The sequence below is a fragment of the Arvicanthis niloticus genome, chromosome 30 (assembly GCF_011762505.2).
Source record: "Arvicanthis niloticus isolate mArvNil1 chromosome 30, mArvNil1.pat.X, whole genome shotgun sequence".
Lineage (NCBI taxonomy): Eukaryota > Metazoa > Chordata > Mammalia > Rodentia > Muridae > Arvicanthis > Arvicanthis niloticus.
In genome coordinates this window covers 20,159,291-20,185,380 of record NC_133438.1, presented here as the reverse complement: position 1 = coordinate 20,185,380, position 26,090 = coordinate 20,159,291, and the positions used below count along the sequence as shown (strand labels likewise).

Sequence of the window (26,090 nt, the reverse complement as noted above, 5' to 3'; positions counted from 1 at the left end):
CTCTGACACATAGGTATGTTACTTCTTTCCTTTCCACGCCTTGGCCACTAGAGCAAAGACCCAGGTATTACTGGTTTTCCAACTTTTGACAGTATACTCATGCTTCTGTCAGAGCCCCGTGTTTTATAGTACATAGTTAGATTATGTTATTAACTTACCTGGAGCCTGTTGGCTAATTGATAACGGAAATAATTATCTATCAATCTGCCTAGTTCTGTAAGTACTATAGTTAAGAGGTAGGTATGCCAATTCTACTGTCTGTACCAGTGGGTACTCAGAGACTGGGTACTAGCACTAAGTAGGCATGGGTTAGAAGGACAGCTTTCCTGGTATCTTCCTGATTATCAGATTCCGTTTGACTTCCTTATTGATACCCTGGTTTTTTTTTTTTTTTTTTTTTTTTTTTTTTTTTTTTTTTTTTTTTGTTCACTCGCTTTCTGAAGAAATTTTCTCAGAACCCCATCCTTTCCTTTTATTCTATACCTTGTTCTTTTTTCTTAGACATTTCATCTAAAACTTCAGCTACCACTTCTAGATAGGTAATTCTAAGATTCTCCTGAGTTCCACACTATCAACAGTCAGATGCTCCCCTCAAAAAAACAAACCCCTTGAACTCAGTTTGCCATGATGTCAGCCCTATACTTCCCATGTGCTCCTCCGAACTGTGCTACAGGAGATCCACTCTGTCCCTTTATGCCATCTGTGGGTCCCATTTCCTCCCTCCATTTCTTAAGCAAGTATTGAACATAACATACGTTCATTGTGGGCCCATATAGCAGAGCGGGATCCTTCCTCATGCTTTTACGTGATCACCATGAATAGGGTGTATTCATTGTGTTAGTATTGTCATTACTGTTCTAATAGGTGAGTGTCATGGGGCCTGCCCTGAGGTTACATGATCATGATTCCATTCTTGCCTTTTTCAGATCTAAGCAGATGTTTCCCCAAGTCTTCCTTTTGTATTTTCAATACCCAAGGCCTCAGAATTTCCTGCTCAGACTACGTATGCTTCTTCTAGAAATCACATTTGAGCTTCTGATCTAGCTGTCTTTCAGAGGGCATGTAGTGTACCACATGTGTTTGTGTTCCTGGGTGCAAGAGCTGTGCGTGAGCTGCTATTTGTGGGGTTTGAGTACTGGATGTTTGTATCTGTATCCGTGAGACCTCACGAGGGAAGGATCAAATAGTACAAAGATAAAAGGCCGAACCAGGGGATTTGAGGAGCATTGTAGGCATTAGGATAGCCGTGGGCAGTCAGTTAAGAATCAGACTAGCACACTGTTTAACTATTATAACACTTGTCTAGGCAAGTAATATTAGTTACATTACCAAAGGCTATCTTCAACACCATAGGGTAAACTGAGGAGAGCTGAGTGTGGAGTCAGTGATTAGGGACAGACTGGTACTAATAGCAGCCAATGTGGGATGAGGGTGTGCCAATGAGGGAGGAGGAGGATTCTGCCAAGGGGGGAGGAGGGTGCTGCCAAGGCGGTGGGGGGGAGGGTGCTGCCAATGGCAGCCAGTGACTATAGAAAAGTAACATGAAAAATCATACACACACACACACACACACACACACACACACACACACACACTCACACACTCACACAGTGAGTAGATGGAGCAAAATCTGACTAGCACACTGTTTAACTAGTGATGGAGTGGCTCCAACCGCTTTACATGCTACATACATATATTTGGTGGATGGAGCAAGTTTCAACAAACTGGCTCCAACCAACTTTGTATTTTCTCTTAGCCTTTTCATACCTTAAGACAAAGTTCTCTATATAAAAAAAGATTACTTCAGAGACACAAATTACATATTCTCTAAAAGCATATTCTTCAAAATGGATTAAAATCCTTACGCAAGAGGAAATTACAACAGGATTATTGATTATGTATTCTTCTTTTGAAATTCATACCTAGCTAAACATTTCCCATCTATCTTTCTCTCCACAAATTTAATGTAACCCCAAAGCAATAATTCTTCTATCATTAATTAACAAAGTTGAACCAAGCCAGTCTATGGTAGCAAGTTTTTTTCTATGCTTTGATATTGATAATTTGTATTTACCAAGAAACAGATCATTATCTAGCTTACATCTTATTTCCAAAATCTTGCTCAGCTAAGCTGGTTAATCATCTACTCTTTATTCTTATAGTCACAATAGAATTATTTACTTTTTGTTCATAACTTTTCATGGTGCACACTGAAACCTTTGACCACATCCCTAGATGACAAGATCCAGGAATGCAGACCAAACCTAGAATGGATGTTTTCTTTAATCACCAACTTTTCCCAAGCCTATCTTTCTCTTCCATATAAAATTAATTATATGCTTGAAATACATGAATGTTCACTGTGCTCCTTCTCTGACTTACGCGGTCCTTACTACAAGGGATGGGCCCCATTTTATTCTTAATTCTAACTTTATTATAATTTAACCATCTCCTTAAACTTTTTAATCAATTACCCCAACTCCCTAAAACTATTTGAATCAAATCAGGAATTCTATAAAATGATTAATTCATCTAAGCAATATTATTTTATAAATGTTCATCTTCATATTGATCTATGGGAAAATTGCCCAGTCGAGGGGCTTTCTCTCAAGAAGCTCACTTGCCCATTGCAGTTCCTCCTGCATGGTGTCCATCATTACATACTTTTTATTTTGTGTATGCTAAGCATTTGCATGGGTATGTATGTGAGTCCTGGGATGGGTACGTGTATATGTGTGTGGGTTAGAGAGAAAGAAACAGGAAGAGAAAGAAAAGTGTGAGAGAGTGCATATATGGAGGCCACAGGTCAACATGGTGATGTCTTCCTTGCTGCTTCTCCATCTTGTTTTATGAGAGCAGATGTCTCATGGAACCTAAGGCTTGTCAACTTGGCTAGGCTAACTGGCCAGTGATCTGGGGATCATCCTGTCTGTGCCTTCTTGTCTCAGGCACTGACGTTTCAGATTTATGACAGTGTACCCCATGGATAGTGAAGACCTGAATCTAGGTCCTCATGCCTGCACAGTGCTTTACTAACTTATCTCTCCAGGCCTGGGTTTCATATTTTAGATGAAGAAAGTAAGGACTGGGATAGGTGGGAGCCTGAATGTGACCTTTTTATTCCCATTTCCCCCCATCATGTTCTGCGTGTGTCTGTTTTGTAGATGATGTCTGAAATCACATTATTCCCTTGATTGAAGATCTCCCATTAGCTCCTCATTTTCAGCTGGCACATAGCCAGTCTCTCCTGCATGGTGTGTAAGACCTAGAAACCCTGGCTCACATTCACCTTGTCAAAGTCTTGTTCTCACCAACTCCCCACCTGGTCACAGTAGGACATTAACTTCTGCATGAACCTACTCAGTACCTGTGTCTTTCTTCTCTTCTTTCTGTGGCTGACCAAGGCTCATTTTGTCCCCTTCATTTCAAGACCAAATATATGTCACCACATCTGTAAAAATGCTTGCATTTTTTTCCAGGATCTGTTCCATTTTAGTGACTATAAAATACAGGTCTGCCTTGACCATGTGTTTGCATGGTATCAGTAGTCTGTCACCTCCCTAGTCTGGGGGTTTAATGTTATATACCTAATATTTTATGTACTGCGTAGGTACATAGTAGACTAAATCAGTGTTTATTAAAGAAGTTGTCTGTGTTGCTAAAAAATCTTACGTCTTGCATCTAGATTATTAGTTGTTTAGGAATACCAATCTTAATGCAATTATGATGATCTAGTAATAGACTTGTTTTATGAGACACTTTGATATTATAACTGCAACTGTCTCCTGGAGTTTCTTTTTTAAGTCTTTACTGTGATTGTTATATGCCTGTGTGTGTGTGTGTGTAAGTATGTGTATGTGTGGATATGCCAGAAGTTGATAGTATGTGTTGAACTCAATCACTTTTCCACCTTATCATTTGAGATTGTAGCTCTCACTGAACCTGGAACACACCAATAGTTTAGACTTCCTGGTCAGCAAACTCCAGAGACCTGCCTGTCGGCCTCCCCAGTGCTGAGAATACAAGCATACATCACTGCACCTGGCTTTTTACAGGGGCAATGGTGGTCTGGAAATCAGATGTTTCCACAAGTACCTTACCAACTAAGCCATTTTCCCAGTCACCGGTCTCTGCCTCCCTTAACTAGAACTAGGATGGAATTCAGTGTCTTGCACATTCTAGGCAGGTGTCTGCCACTAAGCTCCAGCCTTACCCTCAACTCATTTTGAGACAAAGTCTTTTCCAAGTTTCCCAGACTGATCTTGAACTCACTTTGTAGACCTGGCAGGCTTTGAAGTTGCACTCTACCTGCCTGCAGCTACCCAGTAGTCAGCATTACAGGGCTGTACCACACGGCTGACTTCCTGTTTTATGAATTTTCTTGAAGAGGCCTAGGACATATTAAGCATGAACTCTTCCCGCAGGTACTAGAAATTTCTGTTTGACAGAAGTCTTGCTTCACATGTAGCCTACCATTCTGCTGTCAGCATATTTACTTTGTAAAAATTCTGTTAATTGTGTATATGTCTTATTGTGAGTTTTGACAGGCTAGTATGTCATTGATAGGACCTAAAATCAATGTTTCTCCACGGTGATTTGTTTTGTTCTGCTTTTGGGCAGAACAGGCCTGTCCTTGGTTGCATAGACTTCTTTGAAACACATTAATGACACGGAGCTGCTATTTTCAAAAAGTGGCTACATATTTAAGCAATGTTATCAGCATATAAAAAACACTATTGTTAATGTTTTCTCTTCTTCACTAAGAATTGCTTATTGAGGCTAGAAGTCTTTCCTGTACGTTGCTTCTTCAGCTTGCTACTTCATGGCAGAGGGATGCTGCGCTCCTGCTGAAATTCTAGCAGAGCCCTGACACTTTATTGCCAGCTGGCGTGTTAAATCATGAAAAAAAAAAAGTCATTAACTAACAAAATGTGTATGCTGCCATGAACTAGGGAGGGCAGAACGATTTCAGTAGCCATGTTTCATACTGTTAGCATTTTCATGTGAAGTCTGCATGCTTGTTTGTAGGGAGATGCATTCTAGAAGGTGATTACACTAAATATACCCAATTTACATTAGAAATAGGACTAACAAGTGAGTGTTGGGTTCACAAGGCAGTCCTAGTTTGAGTCAAGAAGGCATTCAAGAGAAAGACAAAATTCAGTAAGCCTTTGAAAAATGATGGGAGTTTGTTTTAAGAGAAGAGAAAGAGGAAGTTGGTCCAAGGCTAAAGCACAGCTTTTGATGGAGTGAGAAGACAGGAGAGATGACATGAGCACAGCAGAAGTACAGGAGGACAGCCATGCTAGAAATGGGTGTGGTATTCAGAGGTCCAGGAAAATCCAAGGAAAGGAAGGTGGTTAGAGTGTTTGCAGTGCAGGGAAGGGCTAATGAATGCCACTAGTCTCTATTCTAAAGCAGAAAGTAGCCTTCCAGATCTATGAGTTCTGCATCTGGGAATGCAGCCAAGCTAGGATTGAAAGTATGATTTCTTTTTTTAATTGCAACTACGAAGAAACCCGTACAGATATTTTCTCCTGCCATTATTCTCCAAATAACACATTTTAGCAACCATTAACTATATGGTCACGAAGTATTAGATATTATAAGTTATCTATAGATGATTTAACTACACAGGTGATACACATAGGTCATATACAGATATTGTGCCATTTTATATAAGAGATTTAAACATCTTGGAACATTTCCCCATAGTTTTCAAAAGATGGCCATATTTAATTCTTGAAATCTTTAAGCTGTACAAACAGAGGGGCATGGTGGTCCATGCTTGTCATCTCAACTATTGAGAGCCTAAGCTAGGAAGATAAAAATTATAGTGTAAATATAATTTTGGAGGGTTTTCTATACCCCCTAATTCCCAACTAATTGGCACAGAGACCTTACTTATATTTTTTTAATATGCTGCAAGCACTAAGCTGTTCAGGTTCTGAGCTATTCTAACCTAGCTTTGTTGGCCTAGACTACTTCCTAGACACATACCTCATTACTTGCCATCCGAGTCTTGCCCTGGCTCACTTTGATCTATGGTGTGTGTGTGTGTGTGTGTGTGTGTGTGTGTGTGTGTATGTCTGTGTGTGTGTCTGTGTGTATGTCTGTGTGTGTGTGTCTGTGTATGCATGTGCATTTGGAAAACCCCTCCCCTACTGGGATCAGAGGTTGTGTCCTATTCTCCTCTCCTGCCCAGCTATTGGCTGATCATCACTTGATTAACTAATCTGAAGTGAAGGAAACCCATCTTTACACATCACTGAGACAGGATATGCTCCAGTAATCAAGACAACGTCAATGTTCCAGACTATAACCAGATTTCTGGGCACAGAAACCAGCATCTGAAATACACAGGGTATAAAATCATCCCCCAACATTGGAGGCCAGTAGGAGTTACCTGTCTCAAAAATAAACTAAAAACGTGAATAATAAAACCAGAGTCATTCCAGTCTCCAGTAGACAGAAATACATCTTGGAGATGTTGAAACTTTCACTCAGTCTTTCATCCTGCCTCTTCTACTCTATACACACATGTGATTTGTTTTTAAGTCCAGGCACTTTCCTTTGTTAATAACTGCAGAATGCCTTATTTTTGCCCACTATGTCCTTCTATGGACTTGCCATGATTTAACCATATTTATATTGCAAAATGATCTTGTGGTAAAAGTCTCTAGCTACCTCCATGATTGTTTTCTTTAAAAGGTTCCAAAGAAGAAAGTCGTTGACCAAAGAAAGTTAATATCCTTGAATTCTTGATAAATACTGACATGTTAATCCTTATGAAGATCACAAAGGCCAGAACTTTTCCACAGTGCCATAGAAAGTGTCTCCACAGTGAATTGTTTAGTGTGTTGATGGAGGAGAGGAAGGGTTTACAGCACCTCACAGCGAAAAATGTATAAATCAAAAGGTGTGGGAGTTGATGGCAGGAAATGCAAGGATGGGCTGCCAATGAATGGAAAAAAGGGAATATCTTTAATTTTTTAAATTACGGTGTGTGTGTGTGTGTGTGTGTGTGTGTGTGTGTGTGTGTGTGTGTGTAAGTCAGAGGAAAACTTGAGGTAACCTGATCTTTTTTTCTATCATGTGGTTTCTGGGGATCACACTCAGGTTGGCATGCCTGGTGGCAAATGTTATTACCTGTAGAGCTATCTGGCTTGTTCATGGACATTTTTTTTCACAAAGGATCTTTCACCTGCTGGCTCTGCTCTGTGTGAACTGTTTAATCTAGGACTCGCTGAGATTAGCAGAAAAAAAGAACAGCAAAAACAACAAAAACCTAAGCATGATAACTGCAGCCTGGCCAGAAGCAAGTACTACCTCATGGCCAGTTGCAGATTTTCTTTCTTCTTGATTCCTTCAGTATCAACTGGGAGCAATATTTGTCCTTGTTCATTTGGTCATGGGAGTCCTGAAATGGCATACTAAGCCATGTAATGTACCTGGGACATGAAAGATTTTTAATAACTGTCACAGCCATCATTCCCACTTGTCTCAAATACCCTTTGATTGAAAGTGGCAAATGTCTGGCCCAAATAAAAAGACCAGTGTATGGCCAGTGCTTGGGCTGTGTTCCCTGATCTGAGACAGCCACTGGCTGTGGCTTTCTTAGTGCATGTATTATTTACACAGGCGTCCCTTAAATGGTCTTGCTAACACTTTTCTGCTGTTTACCTTCAGCAGTGTTTGGAAGGTGTGCCCACTCTTATTCTTAAAAAGGAACAGCGCCTACTCTCCTTTTGTTCTTTGCTCAGTGCCAAATCAGAACCTAGTGTTACACTAATGCTCAATATTTGTCAAAAATAGATTATAGAACAATCATCCTTAAAAATAAAATAGACATCATGTCAGCTGTTGTCCCCCAGATATAAAAAATAGTTTCTCTATTTGATTATATAGAATTTGTATCTTGTGATAGAGATAGTAATATTGATAATGCTAGATTCCAAGTGAAAACACCAAGCTGTAGTTTATCATTTTCTTCCAAAATTATTAAAAATTGACTCTTCTTTATCAATTATCTTTTTCACACATAGTTCATGCTTTTCAAATATTGAAAGAATAGAATTTTAGAATAAAAGAGACAAATCTATTGTTCTTTAATAGCAATATATTAATTAATTAGTAATTAATTAATAATAATTGCTAAAATAGCAAAATATTAATAATAGCAAAATATTATTGTATTTATATTGATTTCTATTTTGTTTGAAGATATTTTCAAAGTTCAACACAAAAGGGAAAAAAAAATCTAGTACTGAAAAAATTGTAGATGATTCACAAGCTTGCTTTATCATATGCTGTGCTGTTTTGAGTGAGAATAGACATTGAAAGCCCCATATATTGTAATGCTTGGTTCTGGTCAGTGGAACTGTTTGGGAAGGGTTATGAGGGCTTGGTGGAGGTGTGTCACTAGGGATTGCACTTAGAGGCTTCAAAAGCCCACAGCATTCCCAGTTTGTGGATTTGATTATAAACTTTCAACTACTACTCTGGTGAGTGCCATGCCTGCCTGATTCTGGGCTCCACAATGCTGGTCAAAGAATCACCCTCTGAAACCATAAATCCCTACTAACCCTTAGGACAGCAGCCATATAGAACACGTAGACTTTGTAAATTCCAGAAAGAAATGTCTTTATACCCTGTGTGTGTGAAAGTCAGTTTGCTTATACCTTTTTGAGCTGAGCAAAGGAAAGAAGTGTTATAGGGACATTTTACAAGAAGCCAGGTCTGATGGCAGTAGGAAACATTCTCTTCCAAGTATGAAAGTATCTGCTATAGTTAATAAATAAAGTTTGATACAGGAAGTGTTTATAAAAAGAAAAGAAACCATCTCCCCGTGGAAATGCCCGTCGTCAGCCTGGACTAAGTAAGCTCTTTCTTAAGCAGAAGCTGAATCCATTTCTAGTGCTAGATATTCTTATACTCTTGGATCTTTTTATGAACACATAAGGATTTTATAAGAAAATGATAGATAATTCAACCTCAAATACTGAGGTAAAATATGAGCATTACCGTGTTATTTAGGATTTCTCTACTAGACTGAATCGTCTGAAGTTGCCAACATTCAACCTTTTTTGACTTAGGATAAATGACAATTTCATATGCTCAATTTAGTAACTGCGATAGGCTTGCTAAATAATCTTGCAAGCCTGTGGAAGAAAATGGGTTTCATGTTGAGCCAAGCTCTATTCCTAAGGCCTAAGAGCTTCTGACAGGTGAATCTAGTCTTTGTTTTTAATATAAAGGAAAAGGAACAACACTGACAGAAACAATTTCAATAAAATATAAATGAGAATAGAAATAAAATGGAAATGTTTTAATTGTACTGCAGAGAACCTAAGTTAAGAAACCAATTTAGTTCCAAGTGGCTCTGTGGAACTGACTCAGGCAAAAGCTTCACCAACGGAAATTCAACGGTGTTGGTACAAACTGCTTAAAGCATCTTCATTTATAAGCATGAAGACAGCATCATGAGTCTCACAACAGGAGGCTGAAAACCCTCTACTCAAATTAGGGAAGATTATTATCAAATTAGCTCCTGGGAATGGTGGTGACTGTGTCTTAAACTCAGTAGGAGCATGCTGTGGACAACCCGGGCCTTGTATTTTGATACTAATTCCCCTTTCCTCTGAAGGGCTGCAGAGGAGGTGTGAGTCATTACACAGGTGATTTCTAGTGAACCTTCTGCCCATCTTAATTTGTAAAATAAAGGCTGGAGCCAGTGATTGGGCAGAGGAGGGGGAGGTGGAGAAATAAAGGTTGGTGGAAGAGAGCAGGGGGAGGACAACTGGGAAGCAGGAGGTAGAAGGACAGACAGAAGGTCTGGAAAACCCTCAAGTTATAAGGGTCTCATAGCTGGGGAACAGAGTAATGTAGGGGTATCTGCCCAATCTAGGCTTACAGAATATATTCATAATTACTGAGTTGTTTTCATTGACCGGTCATATTTGGGTTGGAGATTTAAATATCTCCCACTCTGGGAGCATACAAGGAATGAGTCGTTTTTCACTTACAAACAGCTTATAACTTCTCATAATGTCATAAAAACCCACGTTGTTTCATGAACTCAAAGATAACCTGGGCTATGCCTGTCTCCATTGCCAGCATGGTGATCACTTGCATTTTTGTTTCAAAAATGGTGTGGGAATTTCAGACATGAGTATATTCTATTATGATCGAATCTACGCAAAGTCTCTTTCCTGTTAATTCCTTCCCTATTTCCACCACCACGTTTCTCTCCAACCTCTTGCTTGTACATCCCCTCTACCTTCTATTCCTTGATGACCCTTGAGCCCCACTTACAACTGAGCACTCCACAGTCTCTTGTGCTTTCTACATGGTGCAGTCAGGAGTCTTTGTATTAACCACCATCTATTGAGAAAAGAAGCTTCTCTGGTGAGGGCTGAGAGAAGCACTAGAACTTACGAAGCAGTTTAATACTGTGTTTGGTTAGCTTAAGAAAAATAGAATGTTCTCCCCTGGGGTCATGGGGTCTTGGCCCAGTTAGCTTCTTTTTTTTTTTTTTTTTTTTTTTTCCAATTAAATCTTGTCTTAGTTTGTTGTTGTTGTTGTTTTGTTTGTTTGTTTTCTCCAAATGACAAAATGCTTGTGAAGGGCCATTTATTTTAAAAGATATTTGTTTGATCTTACCATTCTGGAGGTTCAAAATCATGGGTCTGACATCTTCTTGGCCTTTGGTGATAATATTGTGCTACTTCCATCTTGGGAAAACATAACCAGGACAAACAACTCATCTGCTTCCAGGAAAGCAAGTACTTACACCCAAGTGAGAGGATTAGTCTCCTTAGGGTGGATCTGTTTCAGTGACCAGATACCTCCTACCCAGTCTCACCTCACAACATTGCTGCTCTGGGGACCAAACTCCAGCCTGAGTTTTGGTGGCAACAAGCCATGTTCAAAGCATAGTACATCTATACTTTCAATTTGTATAATTTCAAGTTGTAATCCAATAAAATGTGAATTTGGGTTTTGCAATTAATTTTTATGTGTTGTAATCAAGGTAAATATAAAGTGGTATAGAACTGCATATTGTATATAAAAGCTACCAATTTCAACAGGAGATACCATATGACTATATAGTGACTTAACATATGGCTCATATCAGAGTCCTAGCATTGTGGAGTAAAAGTGTACATTATAAATGTACCCTTATATATGTATAAGTATACGTATGTAAAGTATAATGTAAAGTGCCCTGTTGATGCTTCCCACCCAGAGCATTAAAGAAGAGTCACCTCAAACCTTGAAAAATACGTGGCCTCACTAGAACATCTTATTTCTTCTCATGTTAGCAGGTAGTTATTCTCAAGTTGTAATTCTCTCCCATTCTTTTTAAATTTGTCTTTGTCCTCTGTTGCCTTCCAGCCCAATTAAACTGGTCTGTGATCTATGACAGAGCAGTTGAGGAAACAGGGTTAGTCTCCTTGACATGTCTCCAGACACTGTGTCAGAGGATAATGTCTTTGGCTTGAGAATAGCATACTGGTGATTATTTTTCAAGGAATAATAGCATGTCAGGACATGAAACTGGAGCCTGTTGCCTTCAGCTAATTATGCAAGAATGAATTAGCATGTGCCTGTGCATAAAAAGTGGCCAATAGATGTAAATGAATGTTGGCTTTCCTGTGCTTTTTTCCCCAATGAGGCAGCATCTAGAAAGATCAGAAGATGATTTATCTGTGTTCTAAAAGTTCAAGGGGACTGAATGTGTGCCATGTTTCAACTTCATTATAAATTGCATCCTCAGCCCCAATTAACAGGCCTGTCGCACACTCTCATTAGACTTCCTTTACAAAAGGAAGGCGGGTCTGGGGTGGTTATTGATATCACAGGGCAGGGGAGACAATCAGATGTACCCCATGACTTCTGTTGGTTCCTGCATGCATTCCTTTCCAGATGAAGAAGGATCTGAGACAGTGACTAGTAAAGAACTGTAGAGGGTCTCGGGGGTCCTTAGATGTAAGGACAATCAGACATCCTCTTGAACCTGTGCCTGGCTATTGATGTAGAATCTTGACAGACGATATCCAGCAGAATCCTAAGCCCAACCAAGCTAGCAAAGCAGTCTTTGACTCAGCACAGACCCTTGAGTTTCTACTATATTGGGCAAAGTCCTTTCCTTTCAGCGCAGTGACTTGGTATCCCTGTGGAACTGTTAGGAGAGCAGAGCCCATGAGTCTCCTGGAAAATAATACATTCCTTCCTGTTGTGGTTTGAATGAGATGTCACCCATATTCACAGGTATTTGAATATTTGGTCCCCAGTCACTGGTGGTGTTCATGGAAGCTTAGTAGGTATGGCCTTGTTGGTAGGGGTGAGTCATTACGGGTGGTTTTGAGGTCTAAAACTCTCCTGCCATCCTTAGTGTACTGTACTTCCTGTTTGTGGTCCCTCAGCTTTCAGCTTCCAACTCCAGTTGCATGGCAACCCTCAGCCATTGCTCCTCCCCCAGTAGTGGTGATGTAATCTTATCCCTATGGAACTTTAAGCCCCAAGTAAACTCTTTCTTCTATAAGTTGCCTTGGTCATGGTGTTTTATCACAGCAATCTGGAAGTAACTAATACAGCTTGTCTGGAAGAACGTGTTTTGCCAGATTTGTTTAGTTACTTGTTTATTTTTAAATAATGTGTATGTATATGTGTGATATGTGTATATGTGTGTTTGCATACTAAGCACGTGTGTAGGCCCTTGTGAGCAGGTGTATGTGAATGCCCCAAGTTGACATTGAGGGTCTTCCTTAGTTCTCCAATTTATCTCCTGAAGCAGGGTCTCTTGTTAATCCAGGGCTTGCCAAACTGAGTGTCCAAGTGCATTTTGACTGTCAGCTGACACAGCCTAGTGTCCTCTGAGAAGAGAGTCTCCATTCTGGAAAGCTCAGATCAGATTGACCTGGGACATGTCGTGGGAATTATCTTGTTATTTGGAAGCCCATCTCAGTAATTATACTACTGTGAAATGCCAAGAACATAAGCAACATGGGGGAGTAAAGAGTTTATTTCACTTACACATCCTTATCACAATCCATCATCAAAAGAAGTCAGGTATAAACTCGAGGCAGGAACTGATCCAGAGGCCATGAAAGAGTGCTGCTTACTTGCTTTCTCCTTGTGGCTTGCTCAGCCTGATTTTTTATAGTTCCGAGGACAGCATCCCTAGGGTAACACTGCCCATAGTGAGCTGGACCCACATCAATCAAGAAAATGCTCCACAGGTTTGCCCAAGGGTCAATATATTAAAGGCATTTTCTCAATTGGAAGTTTCCTCTTCCTAAATGAGAGCTGACTTGTGTTAACGTAAAATCAGCCTTAGCCCACCGCCGGAAGTATCATGCCGTTTTGGACCCAAAAAAGGTTAAGAAACAGCTGTCATAGATTTGCTCTGCACTTCTAATACAAAGGAGGTTGGGAAGAATTTGTTTTAGGATGTTTGATAGAGTTAGATTTGAATTATCTCCAATACACATGAATTGAGTGGACTTGGGCAGGCTGCAAGACTTCCCTGAACCCAAGCATTTTCTAATGTGACCTGATGATGTATAGGCTTATTTTAAAGTTGTGGTTATAAATAAAACCAAATATGGAAACAGAACATGCTAAGAACAATTCTCTTCTTCTGGTTCATTCTAAATAAGAATAAACAAAGGCACCTGCTTTGTCCTGTTCTTTGTTGGCTTGTGCCCAGATCTGTATATGGTGCCTGGCACATTCATTATTGGCACCAAATGTTGGTTCAATGGGTGGATAAGATAGCTTGGTTTAGTACCCAGTGACGTCTTTGCCTACAGTGATATTTCTCCAAAGCACTTATTTTCTAATAGAGATGTTGACCCTGTCTTTGGTTTTGTTAATGCCCTTCTAAGGCTCCGTGTTCTGTGAAAACCCTCTGGAAACACGAGAAGGCTAGATCTGCTTAGCCCATGTTCTCAGGTATAATTTGTGTCGGGGCTGGGCAGACCAGCATGTTGTTCAGATCTGGCCCCTTAGATGGTTTTGTAAATACAGGTTTATTGGAACATGGTCATGCTTATTGGTTTACTTATTGTCAATAGCTGCTTTTATATCTGGCAGAGTTGAACAATTCTAATGGAGGCCTTGTGAAATGCATAGCTCATATTACTTGTGTGTTTTTTGAAAAGTCATTACTCTCTCCTCTATGGTCCATGCACACCTCACTTCAACTCTTTAGGATTGGTTTTTATTCGTTCATTTTAGATAGAGTCTCACTTACTACAAAATTTTACCTGGCCTGGTATTTACCATGTAGACCAGGCTGGCCTCAAGCTTAGAGCAATACCCTTGCTTCAATCTCTTAAGTTCTGGGATTACAAGTATAAACCACTGTCTACATTTCAGTATTGGCTTTAAGATTGGCTAAGACTTAACAAAGTAAGCATTTGGTTCATGTCTGAATGATTCCATAGCCCACAGCCTTCACAGAAACCGATACCTTTCAACCTTGCAAAACCTTAGTTGAAACAATCTCACACTACTGTCCTGCCTTCATAACAACATGAAGAAGAAACAAGTAAAGAGCTTTAGAGTCATGATACAGCCTGGCGCTCCTATAGTTTGTCAGCAACCTAGTTCAAATTAGTCCTGGGTAGAGTAAGGACTGTAGGAGTTGATTATGCAGATAGAGGGGTGGTAGTGATTTTTCAGTTGTGTATGAACAGAATGTTGCTTCTCAAGGGACATTTACAAAAGAATTGTTGCTGGAAATATTTAAAAATGGCACCATCCTGCGCTGTACACAGCTACTCTTTGCCCCAACAGAGAATCTGGATCATCTTTCTCTTCCTCCATTTTCCTTCCTTCTCGCTGTCCTCCCTCTGCTGTCTCTTAAAATCTCTGCCTGCCTTCCTCTTCCACTGCCCAATCAAAGGCTTCTTGTTGTATTAATATTTAAATTAATCGGGGGAAAATTTTGCTACAATGAATGCTTGCTGTTTTTGGATTTGGCACTCACACTTGTCTTGATCTATACTGTGTAATGCATGTGCAATGTCAGCCTGCAACTACCTCATAGATTTCTCCTGCTTCAGGCTATTCACCTGGGAGGGATTTGTATTTACTGGATAGCTTCTTGGTGCTGTGCCTCACTGTCAGATCTGACTCCAGATTGGAGATGAAGGTTCGCTCTTTCTTAGTAACTTCATCCTGATGGAGATTTGATTGTTTCAGGGTTTGTAAGCAAAGTCCAAGGTTGCTTCTGCTGTTACACCATCAATCCTGAAATCCTCCTTCCCCCTCTGTTTTCACTTTTCCAAACTTATGAACTGATTGTAATGGAACAAAAGAAGAAGAATTGGAAGCCTCATCTCTTCCTCTGTAAGCTCAACAGTGCTTTTGCCTTGTCACTGAGAAGGGCAGACAATACTGAGAACAACAGCAACATTACAACCACCCACCTGGAAGTGCCATATTTGAGCAATTCATCTTATCTGCCAAAGGATGTGCTGACTGTAAACTGGCAGGACTGTTCATTGATCATCGTGTAAAACTGGCCATTGAGTCATTGGGTTGGCAAGGAGAGAGGTGAAAAGGGTTAGGCACCAGGTGTTCTTCCTGCTGGCCCATTGTTGGCAGTCTTCACAGCTGCTATCAGGACATATCAGAGACTCTCAGTCAGTGGAGAGCTGGTGGATGATTCCACAGGAAGACTGCAGAGCTGTGGGATGGATTGGAAGAAATCAAGGTTATAGTTAACTTTTCATTTCATTGTATTCTATAGCAGTAACCCTTGTTCCTCCACAAATGTAACTCTGGACTCTAATCCTGTGGCTTGCTCTCTTGTCTATCTGGCTTCTGCTGAAAACACACACACACACAAAAAAAAAATTGTTGTTTTTAAGCTTTAAGAAGTCTAAATAGCACTTCATTCACCGAAATTGTTGACGTGCAGTTATATTTCTGCCGTAAGAATATGTATTTTCTCAACTTGATAGAGAAAGTCTATTATGAGTGACTATTATATTCTTTGACTTGGGGAGAAATTAGCAAATTAAGAGAATTTTAATGTATGTGGATAAGGAATGTAAGTAGTGTTGCAGTTACTTCCTAGATAGGAAAAAGATTTGGAGTGGGACATAGACGTTTATGTAAATGCTGCTCTCTCTGTAAGATTCTGGTGAGCCTTAGCTTACCAGGGACTACCTGAGTGAACCACGCAGAGCCAGGAATCAAAGTAAAAAGCAAGAGGAATTTATTGTTCCAATGAGGTGGGGTCATACTGCACCCAAACGGGAGGCAGCGACCCCAGGCAGCCTGTTTGGCCAGTTTTTATACAGTTTTTAGGACCGCAGCCATTAGGTACAATGTGATTGGCAGAACAGTGATTTTTTTAAACTGATTGGTCTTTAGGGAATAAGGTGGCAAAGACCTCCCTTGTCTGTAGGTGGCAAGGGTTGGTATGTCCTGCAGAACTTGTCTATGTGCTCTTGGGCCTTCCCTACCTGAAGGTGGGCTTCCTCCCCTGTAGTCTGAGGAATGTTAATCAGCCTTTCCCTTCTGGGGGAGCAAGTGTCCCCTGACAAGGATCTTAATTAGCCTCTCCCATCCAGAGAGAAAAGTGTCCCATGACCTTTCCAAAGTTCTTGAGCTGACCTCTTCACGTATAGCTGCTCAAACTTGGTATCTTGAGTATGAGCAATGCACTAATCTGCAGAAGGGGAAAGTGTGTTCATAGACCCCTCTGTGTGGCACTTAGCATACTATAGACCCATTAAAAGAAGTAATTGTTTCTGTTCTTCCTACAGTCACATTAAGGGGGAAATCTCCTGATATATTGTCATTTCTGCATTGCTTTGATGATCTTTAAGCCATGTGTAATTTCATGATGGGTTCTAGTTTTTTGTATGATGGCAGTGGGGGTTAGTATGGTGGTGGTGGTGGGTTTGGGATGGTGGTGATGGGGGTTGGGGTGGTGGTGGTGGTGAGTTTGGAGTGATAGGCATTGGGTGAGGGTTTGGGGCAGCGGTGATGGCAATTTGGGGGGGGGAGGTTGAGGTGGGAGGGGTTATGCATAAAGATAACAGTGCATGACTGCCAGGCTCACATGTACTTGTTCCTCTGTCTGCCAGGGAAAAATGTTTGCTGCCTCTCCAGTTGGCTTTGGAATCAAAGAATGTGAAGCTGGCCCAACATGCTTTGGCAGGAATGCAGGTATGACTTTGCCTGGATGCAGTCATGTGACAGAAGTTGGCAAACCACTTTGGCATTGAAAGAGCAAATCATTAGCATGTAAATGCCCACTGTCTAAAACTTAGATTGAATTAAGATAATAGCCACAGAAGGGTCAAGATCTTATAGCCTCCAGAATTTCTCTGACACAGCAGGACTACTTGGTCAATGTAGTCAAGCGTTGGTCAGTAGGGATCAGCTAAGCCCACATAGGGATGAACTTTTTTCATAGAGACCAACTGTTTTGAAAGTTAGGGATACCAAGAAATAGAGACCTCTAGAGGTTCATATCAGTTCAGATATATATTCCACATCTGTGATTTTGTGTAATCAGGATTAATAGTAAATTGAGAAGATTTTATGATTTTTTTTCTATCAATTCCTCTTATTAAATTTTCATATAATTACATATTATACTATGAGCAGACTCCCCCATATCCCCTGGCCTCCCACCTCCCATGAACTCCTTTGTTTCCCTGGACAGTTCCCTTCTATGTTGGTGCCACGGGTCTATATATGATTTTATTTTATCTATATGACACTTGCTAACCACAAATGAGAGAAGATATGCTTGTTTTTCTGAGACTGGATGAATATGATGATCTTCATTGTATCCATCTTTCTGCACATAGCATGGTATTATAATTGGAGTATATTCCCCATGCTTGGTAATAAAGTTTCAGAAAGCTATTTCATACAAGTATATCATATACTTTGATTGTATTCACCCTACTCTCTTCTTCCTTCTCCCCCATGCCAGCCTCTCTGTTTCCTTGTCCTGAGTCTGTTTCCATTCTTCCTCTAGACATTTTCCATATATATATATATATATATATATATATATATATATATATCACATATACAGACACACATGTAATTTTATGTATCTCTGTAAAATACAGTTTCCAGAAAAAAAGAGAGAAACATCATATTTGTCTTTCTGAATCCGACTTATTTTGCTTTTTTATTCTATAATTAGGTTGGTGAACAGATTAACATATTTTGTTTCTAGAACAAAATGGGAAAAAAATCCTGATCCTAAAAGTCAAACTACTTGAGAGTTTGTGTTTTAAACCAAACAAGATGGCTGTAATCCCAAGCCCAAGAAGTGATGGCCATATAAACACACTGATTTTATAAGGCGTTTGGTCTCTAAAACACAGTGAAGTTCAAGCCTACAGCGGCATTGGTCCTTGCGGGCAATTCTCAAGGTTTTTAGGGTCAAAGAGCCCTTCCTAAGAATAGAGCCATATTCAAGAGTCAGACATCAGGTCCCATTAGCCTCGGTAGATTGGAAGTAGATAAACTGTATTTTAACATACAAAAGCATAGGAAATTTCAAAGCATCTTCATTAATGTTCTTCAGTGGCCTTTGGTTTCTAGAATTAGGCCATCTGTAGAAATAAATAAGTGTTTGCTTTGACCTGTTGCATTTTTCCATTTTCTCTAGTGTCATTTATATTTCCCACTTTTTTTTCCTTTCCAACTTTTCAAGCTTTTCCAAAGTTGCAGTTTCAGGGCTTTTTCCAGGGCTTGTTTATTCATGTTAGTGGTTAATGGCTTGTCTTCCTTTTTTTGAGTCTGTCCCTTGGTCCCTATGGCTGATAACTTCAGGCACAGATACAGCACTTCCAAGCCCTTCTCACTGTAAGATATCTTCTATAGAAATTTCCAACGATGGACTTCTCTGAGGGATAGTATAGGGTTTTAAACAGATTCCCGCTGCACCTAAGTTACCATGGAAAAGAACAAATTAGACCAAGAATAAACAAGTATAAAATCCAATGCTGAGTCTCAGTGGGAAAAATGACCTATTACACCAGTTCAGAATTGGGGAGAACAACTTAATTGCAACCCTTGTGAATGAGAAATGGGGGTTTCAGAGTGAGACAACATAGAATGTACCCTGATTGCCTGCTAAGTTCTGTCTTGAGAATGAAGCTGTGCATCAATCTCCAGTGTCAGATCATTCCAAAAGCTTTTTGCTCATTCCCAGGGCACATTCTTTATGTCGTTTGGATGCTTCATCTATATAGCTCTTGAGAAACATGAGAGAGTGGAGTTGTGGACTCATAAGCATAGAATTTTTAGAAAAATAAGCATTGTCCTGAGTAGCAAAAGGCTAATTCACAAATTCCCCTGATGTCCTCATGCAAGTGACTGCCTTTGTCTTCTAATGGAATATATATTAAGGGTTTTAAATTCAAGAATAATTTCTGGAAACATACATATCTGAAAACAATGAACTTACACGCTCAAGACCTTTTCCCTTTATAATAACAAAACTTACATTCAGAAAGGGTATGCCTGTGAATGACTGTTTTGTGAGGTTGGATTCCTCTTAGCACACACAGTTGTTATTCCCACTACCTAAATAATCTAGATGGCCAGCACATAGCATTTTACTGGCTGAAATATAAAGTGAATTACCTAGTATTTGAGAGATACTTTTTTTCAAAACCCATTTTCTGAAGTTTTATGCACGTTTTCTTTTAATGGTACATAGCATGGGTTCTTGCCTGATGACCTCCAGCTTGATACTCCACAGTAAGAAAAAAGAGCATCAGACATAATAAGATACAATTAAAAAAAAAAAAAAAAAAAAAAAAAAAAAAAGGCTGCAATCACTGCTTTGTGCTGCTTCACAGAAGCTCCTGTCAGAAGAGAGATTTGTATCCATGGAGACAGACTCTGATGAGAAGCAGCTGCTCAATCAGATCCTGAATGCCGTGAAAGTGACACCTTCACTCAATGAGGACCTGCAGGTGGAAGTAATGAAGGTTAGTTTGACATGGGAACAATTGTGCATCACGGGAAAGGAGCACATTGTGACCCATGCCAGCACTTACTCTCTCAAAACTGCCTCTTTATTGTGACTACACAGTTTGGTATAGTCATCTTATCTGGAAAGGTGTTTATTATCCTTGCTGTAGTCTTCTAAAATCAATCTTGATTGTTTAAAAGTGAAAAGGTAAAGTTTCAACAAGTAAGGCCTCTAGTATACCAAGTGTTTGTAGTTTCAGCTCGGGATCAACCTGGTCATTCTGGGTATTGTGCCTACCTGTGTACACTACACCAGAGCAAAGACCTAAGCATGTTTTACACAGGCTGAGATTTATCATGTCTAACTTGGCAAAAGGAAGGCCACCCTTCAGAAGCATATCAGAATTATGGTTTATTTCATTTTTCAGTATCAACCAGATGTGAGGAGGTAGCTCAACAGGGAAAGTGCTTGCCTGGGCAAGCATTAGGACTGAAATTTGGATCTCTTAACACCCACATGAAAGACAAGTAAAGTGGCATTCATCTATAACTCAAACACCCGTGGTAAGAAAGAGACAGGTGAATCCCATGGGCTTCCTGGACAGTCAGTCCTAGCCAAAACGATGAGTTTCTGGTTCAGTAACAGATCCTGTTCCAAAAATAAGGTGTAAAGAAATAGAGTTTAACTTCTGACCTCTACATGCATATGTACAGCAGAGTACACTCATGCCCCTGCCTCTGACACATGTGCAGTTGTGTGCAACACACACATACACCACATACACGCCATTAAATGCACCTGTGGGGGAAAAACTGATGGCCCATGCGCAGGTGCACACAGACTGAGTTCTCTGTTGCGTTTTAGCTCCCACATGTCTTCTGCCGGGGGTGGGCGCCTCAGGGAGGCAGTCCTCTGTAGAGAAGTAGAAGCACGTGGGAAGTTCGACTAGTCACCTTCCGTGTGGCGCTGGGTGGGCGCTGGGCTATGAGAAGCCGCCAGGGTACCCCTGGGCAGAGAGTGAACTTAGGAGTTCTGCAGATGGGCCAGGGTACCCCTGGGCAGAGAGTGAACTTAGGAGTTCTGCAGATGGTCAGGGCTCTCGAGTGGACCCGGAGGTCAGTGTCTCCATTTGGGGCTTCCAAGAGCTGCTGAGGTGGGGGTGGGGGTGGCACAGACAGAGACTGTGGGTGTGCAAGCACTAAGCTGTGAGAAGCCATTGGCCGGCCTGCGCACTGAGACCCTAACTGTGCCCCACGGGAAGTGCTCGCTTGTTATACTTGCTTGGCTGAAAGGCTGTTTGTTTAAAGATGAGGGCCCCTGCAGGGGGTTTGTGTGTGTGGGGGAACACAGAGAAGCTTTCCGTGACAACAGGCCCCAATGACATGAGGAAGTCCGGGGGATGATAGATGGTCAGGATGCACCCCCACTTAAGTCAGGGTGAGCCTGACTTAAATAGGGAGGGAGAAGGAAGGAGGGTCTGGGAAAAGGAATACATAATTGGCTACGCCCTCTGACCTTTAGGTAACTCATTAATATGAAAATTTCTTGAGGGCTGAGGCCTGTAGTCACGCCCTCTACCTGTTCTCTTTGGGAGGGCCTGCATTGTCCTATGTGACTGAATGGTGTAGGTTAATGGAGATCTTTGCCATGTGTCTGGAGCCTGGATTCTGGGAGCGCAGCAGAATAGATGTCCATCCCTCACAGGCAACGGATACCTGTTAGGTCTCCGGGCTACTTCCAGCCAGCGCTTCTACCAAAACCCAAGTCATCTTATCACAGTCCCACATGCACCCACACACATATACATTATATCACTCATATCTCCTTTTGTCCCTCACCACCTCCCTTTAGGGATGGTGTGATGGTTTGAATATGTTTGGTTCAAGGAGTGGTACTATTAGAAGGTATGGCCTTGTTGGAGTGGGTGTGGCCTTGTTGGAGTGGGTGTGGCCTTGTTGGAGTGGGTGTGGCTTTGTTGGAGGAAGTGTATCACTGTGGGGGTGGGCAATGAGATCTTCCTTTTAGCTGCCTGGAAGCCAGTCTACCTTTGGAACAAGATATAGAACTCCCAGCAACTCCAGCGCCATGCCTGTCTAAATGCTGCCATGCTTCCTGCCATGATGATAATGGACTGAGACTCTGAACCTAAACCAACCCCAAATAAATGTTGTCCCAATATGAGTTGCCTTGGTCATGGTGTCTCTTAATAGCAATGAAACCCTAACTAAAATAAATGGTATCTCTCCTTTCCATTCTTAACTCTGAAAAAAAGTACCAAAATCAAGAATCCCTCATAATGGTTGGTGTCATGAGCTGTAACTAAATGTTGGGTAGGAAAAGGTGGAATTTGCCCAAGAATAACACTGTGCCCACAGAAGCACAGCATAAACTAACAAATGGCTTTTGATACAGTCTGCTCTTTTTCTGCCTAAGGGAACATTTGTAGAGTAATATTTGAGAGCAGTTGGTATCGAGTAGTGGTTGGGTTTTTTCCTAAGCATGCACTGTTAGGATTTGTCTTAGACAAAGCATTTCAGTTTTTAGGTTTCAACTTCTCCAATAGAAGAGAGTGAGTTCAGTACTGTCCTTGGCTTGACCTAACTATGTTGGTGGGTAGTTTAGGTACTAATCAAAAACTCAGACTCTGATGTACCCTTCCCTGGCTTGACCCTCCTTCTTCTATTCATATCAGAATATCACGAGACAAAGCTCTCTACTGTTCTTTGTCTTGACTCTTTGTTCTGTGGTTTTGTTTGTTTGTTTATTTCTGGGCTACAGAGTTTCTCTGTGTTGCATGGGCTGTCCTGGGACTTGATCTGTAGAACAAGCCTCCCTTGAACTCAGAGACTTTCTCTTCTTTAATACTGGTACCAACCCAATAAAATTATTCTAAGGAGGCAACAAGGCAATGTTTATAAAAACTTGACACACTACCTGCCACAAAGCAGGTTCTCTGTGTTCCTGATGCTGCCACTGCTTCCTTCTGGATAGATACCTCTGTGGGAGGTCTAGGAATAGGCACTTTTTTCTGTTATCCCAAGTGAGTCTTAGAAGCAGCAGTGAGAACCTGATGGTTGATTTTTATGGTCTAGTTTATGTTTAACTTTCTTCCTTCTTCAGGATGCCAGTTTTGCCTTATCCTTCTATGTACTTTGGCAGCTATGCACTATCTACTAAGTTAAACCAGGTCATAACCAGCCCTGCATATTTTACTTCTTCATTCCTTCTGTGCCATTCTTTGTATGTATGTGTGTATGCATGCATATACATGTGGAAGCCAGAGACTGACATCAGGTGTCTTCCTTGTTTCCACCTTGTGTTTTGAGACAAGGTCTCTCACTGAACTTGGAGCTTGCCAGTTTGGCTAGATTTTCAGGCCAGTGAGTTCCAGGGAACCTCTTGGAACTTGAACTGAGATTACAGATGCATGATGCCCATACCCAGGCTTTTTACATGGATGCTGGGGATATGAATTCAGTTCATCATACTTTGATGGCAAGTTCAGTCTTTTCAGACCACATCTGTGCCACTCTTTTAGAGACAAGGCTACAAGTTCCACCTTGTGTTTGGGATTTTCAGGTATAGTCTGAAGGTCTCCTGCCTCTGAAATATTATATGAGATTAGAATAATATTTTTATCTCCACTGTGTGTGCACAGGCTATTTCAAAGTAACTGTGTATTTTCAGAAATCTATCCTCTTCATCTTATAATGACCCAATCAAACAACTCATAAATAACTCCTGAGTTTGCTAATATTGCTACTGCTTCAAAATATATTCACTCACCTATTCTCCTATAAATTACACTGAGTAGAAAATAGAATTAGTTGGGCTTTAGGAGGAAAGACTAGATCCCCATTACATTGGAAGGATGTGTTAATTTAGTTTTTATTTTTCTATGTAGCTCATTTTCATTAGAAATTATTTAAGTAAGATATTTGTGTGAATGTTTTATAGGTAAAGATTTGCTTTATCTTGAGGTAGGATCCCACTCTAACCTTGGCTGACATGGAATTCAGTGTGTAGCCCAGGCTTGCCTCAAACTCAGATGACTTTCTTCCTGATTCATTGTCCCAAGTGCTCGGATTACAGGTATTTACCACCATGCCTGGTCCTGAAAAAATCTTTTAAGATGAAACATGATAAACATTTTCAAATGTTTGTCTAGACTCACTGCTCAAGAGAGATACTTTTTTTATTACGTCTGTTCATAGTAGATTTCTACAAAACACCCTACTGATAACCCACAGAATGTGGGTTTCCTTCTGAGTTCTGAGTCTCATTAGTAAAAGAATTTAGAAGTAGACTCAGAAAGAAGCCCTGGTATAGTGTCATTAGACTTTAAAATGAAAACAAGGGGAGGGAGCTGTGATCTCAGCAGCTGTGGGGAGGAGGGAGGTGTAGAGGAAAGGGCAGATGGGAGGCCATGGCTTTTAGAGTTAGGGTTCAAGAAAGCCAGCATGTTCAGTGGTGGAGTTTGACCACCCACTGTACGGCCAAAGGGGAGGAAGCTTCAGAGAAAGAATTAGAAAGCAAAGAGTCTCAGGGAAAGCAGACAGGCTTTTGGCAAATATCCAAAAGAAAACAAGAAGAAGAAAAGCTGCAGTTTTTTGAGGTAGAACTCTGAAAAATGGTCAGGCTCAGCAGTGCTGAAGGTGGCCCTGTCAGGAGTTGCACTGAGTGGGGCTTCTGCAGAGGATAAGTGGAGGATAAGGATAGCATCTCATTAAGGGCATAATTATTCCTGCTATCTCTTAGGGCAGCTTCCAGTGAATCACGCTTCCTCTGGGCAGTCTTTTGGGCAGGAGAGTGACAGGCATACTCAGGTTAATTCTTCAGAGAGAACTAGTAATTGGGGGGAAAACAGAATGGCATGTCTGTACCCAGGGCCAGAGGTGGAACTCAGATTCCATTCTTTTGTTCAGGAACAAGTAGCTTTCTTTCCCTTAATGGGTCTTGAGGAATCCTTGATAGCTCCACTATTTTGTATGGCATCTTCAATCCTAAGGATTTACTTTTCTCATTTAAATGAGACAGAGGGTGGGGGCAGCAGCCTGCTAACTTCCTGAGATACTTTTTTTTTTTTTTTAATTTCTATCATGGATTTTATTTACATACTTGCTATTAGTATTTAAAAGCATGAAAAACTGAACCAGATCACACTCCTAAGAATGTGTAACCAGAATATTTAAATTCCTGGGAAGAAGAATATTATAGTTTGTCTTTTAAAGATTTTCAAAAGAGCAAGCAGAAATTAGCTGATAGTGAAAGCATCTCATTTCATTTAGAAGGATTATAGACTTTCAGTCAAAGGTTAAAACAAATTAATGATGCATAGTTCTAACGAATTTAATAGGAACGTTAAATCACTTAGTATGAGAGCTGTTCCACACAGTTTTACTGTTTAGCAGAAGGTAGAGAGAAAGCAATTTTGATTTATTGAAATGGCCATGGAATTCAATTTAATATTTGATAACTTAAACAAACTATCAGGACTATAAAGAATCAGAAAAGATGGTTTCTCTAAAGATAGATTACCTATAGAATGGATTCATATGGCAAGAGACTATGTAACATTTAGGTTAAATGCATGTCTGCTTTGGTAACATTTTCCCTTGCTATGTGCCATTTCTGTAAATGCCATACAGATTGTAAAGGAGCCATTGGAAATAACTAATGCTATCTCTGACTGGAGTAGTTAGGACTTCCCTTCTTTGTAATGGATAACCTTTAGTGAGGTTATTAACTGATACAGCTGGCTTAACCTTCAAAGACTGGAAAGAATTACAGCTGGTCTTCTGCCTCTGAAGCCAAAGAGAAGGACATGAACATCTTATCTAGGGAGTGCAGGCTTTTGTGATAAGAAAAGATAGGACATGTGACCCTCAAAAGCCATCTGAGAGTTCTATTATTGGATGTGTGACTTTATGTGCATCTGTAGATAATAAAGATACATGCTGGTGGATAATTATAATTTTCAAAGGAGAAATGACAGGGGTTGCTTATTTAAAATGTATTATGAGTCAGACACTTGGCAAGTACTTTAACTCACCAAGGTCAAACAGCTAGTAAGATAACAGAGGCAGTAGTGAACTGTAATTCAGCCTGAGGGGAA

General features: G+C 40.5%; 1 protein-coding gene across 1 annotated transcript in view; it reads left to right on the top strand.

Moving 5' to 3' along the window:
* Arfgef3 (ARFGEF family member 3) overlaps positions 1 to 26,090 on the top strand; it is a 153,685-nt gene that overhangs the window by 26,445 nt on the left and 101,150 nt on the right. The window contains exons 3-4 of the mRNA XM_076928042.1: positions 17,112 to 17,193; positions 19,860 to 19,991. Of these exons, the coding sequence (XP_076784157.1) occupies positions 17,112 to 17,193; positions 19,860 to 19,991 (214 nt within the window). The remainder of the gene's footprint in view (positions 1 to 17,111; positions 17,194 to 19,859; positions 19,992 to 26,090) is intronic.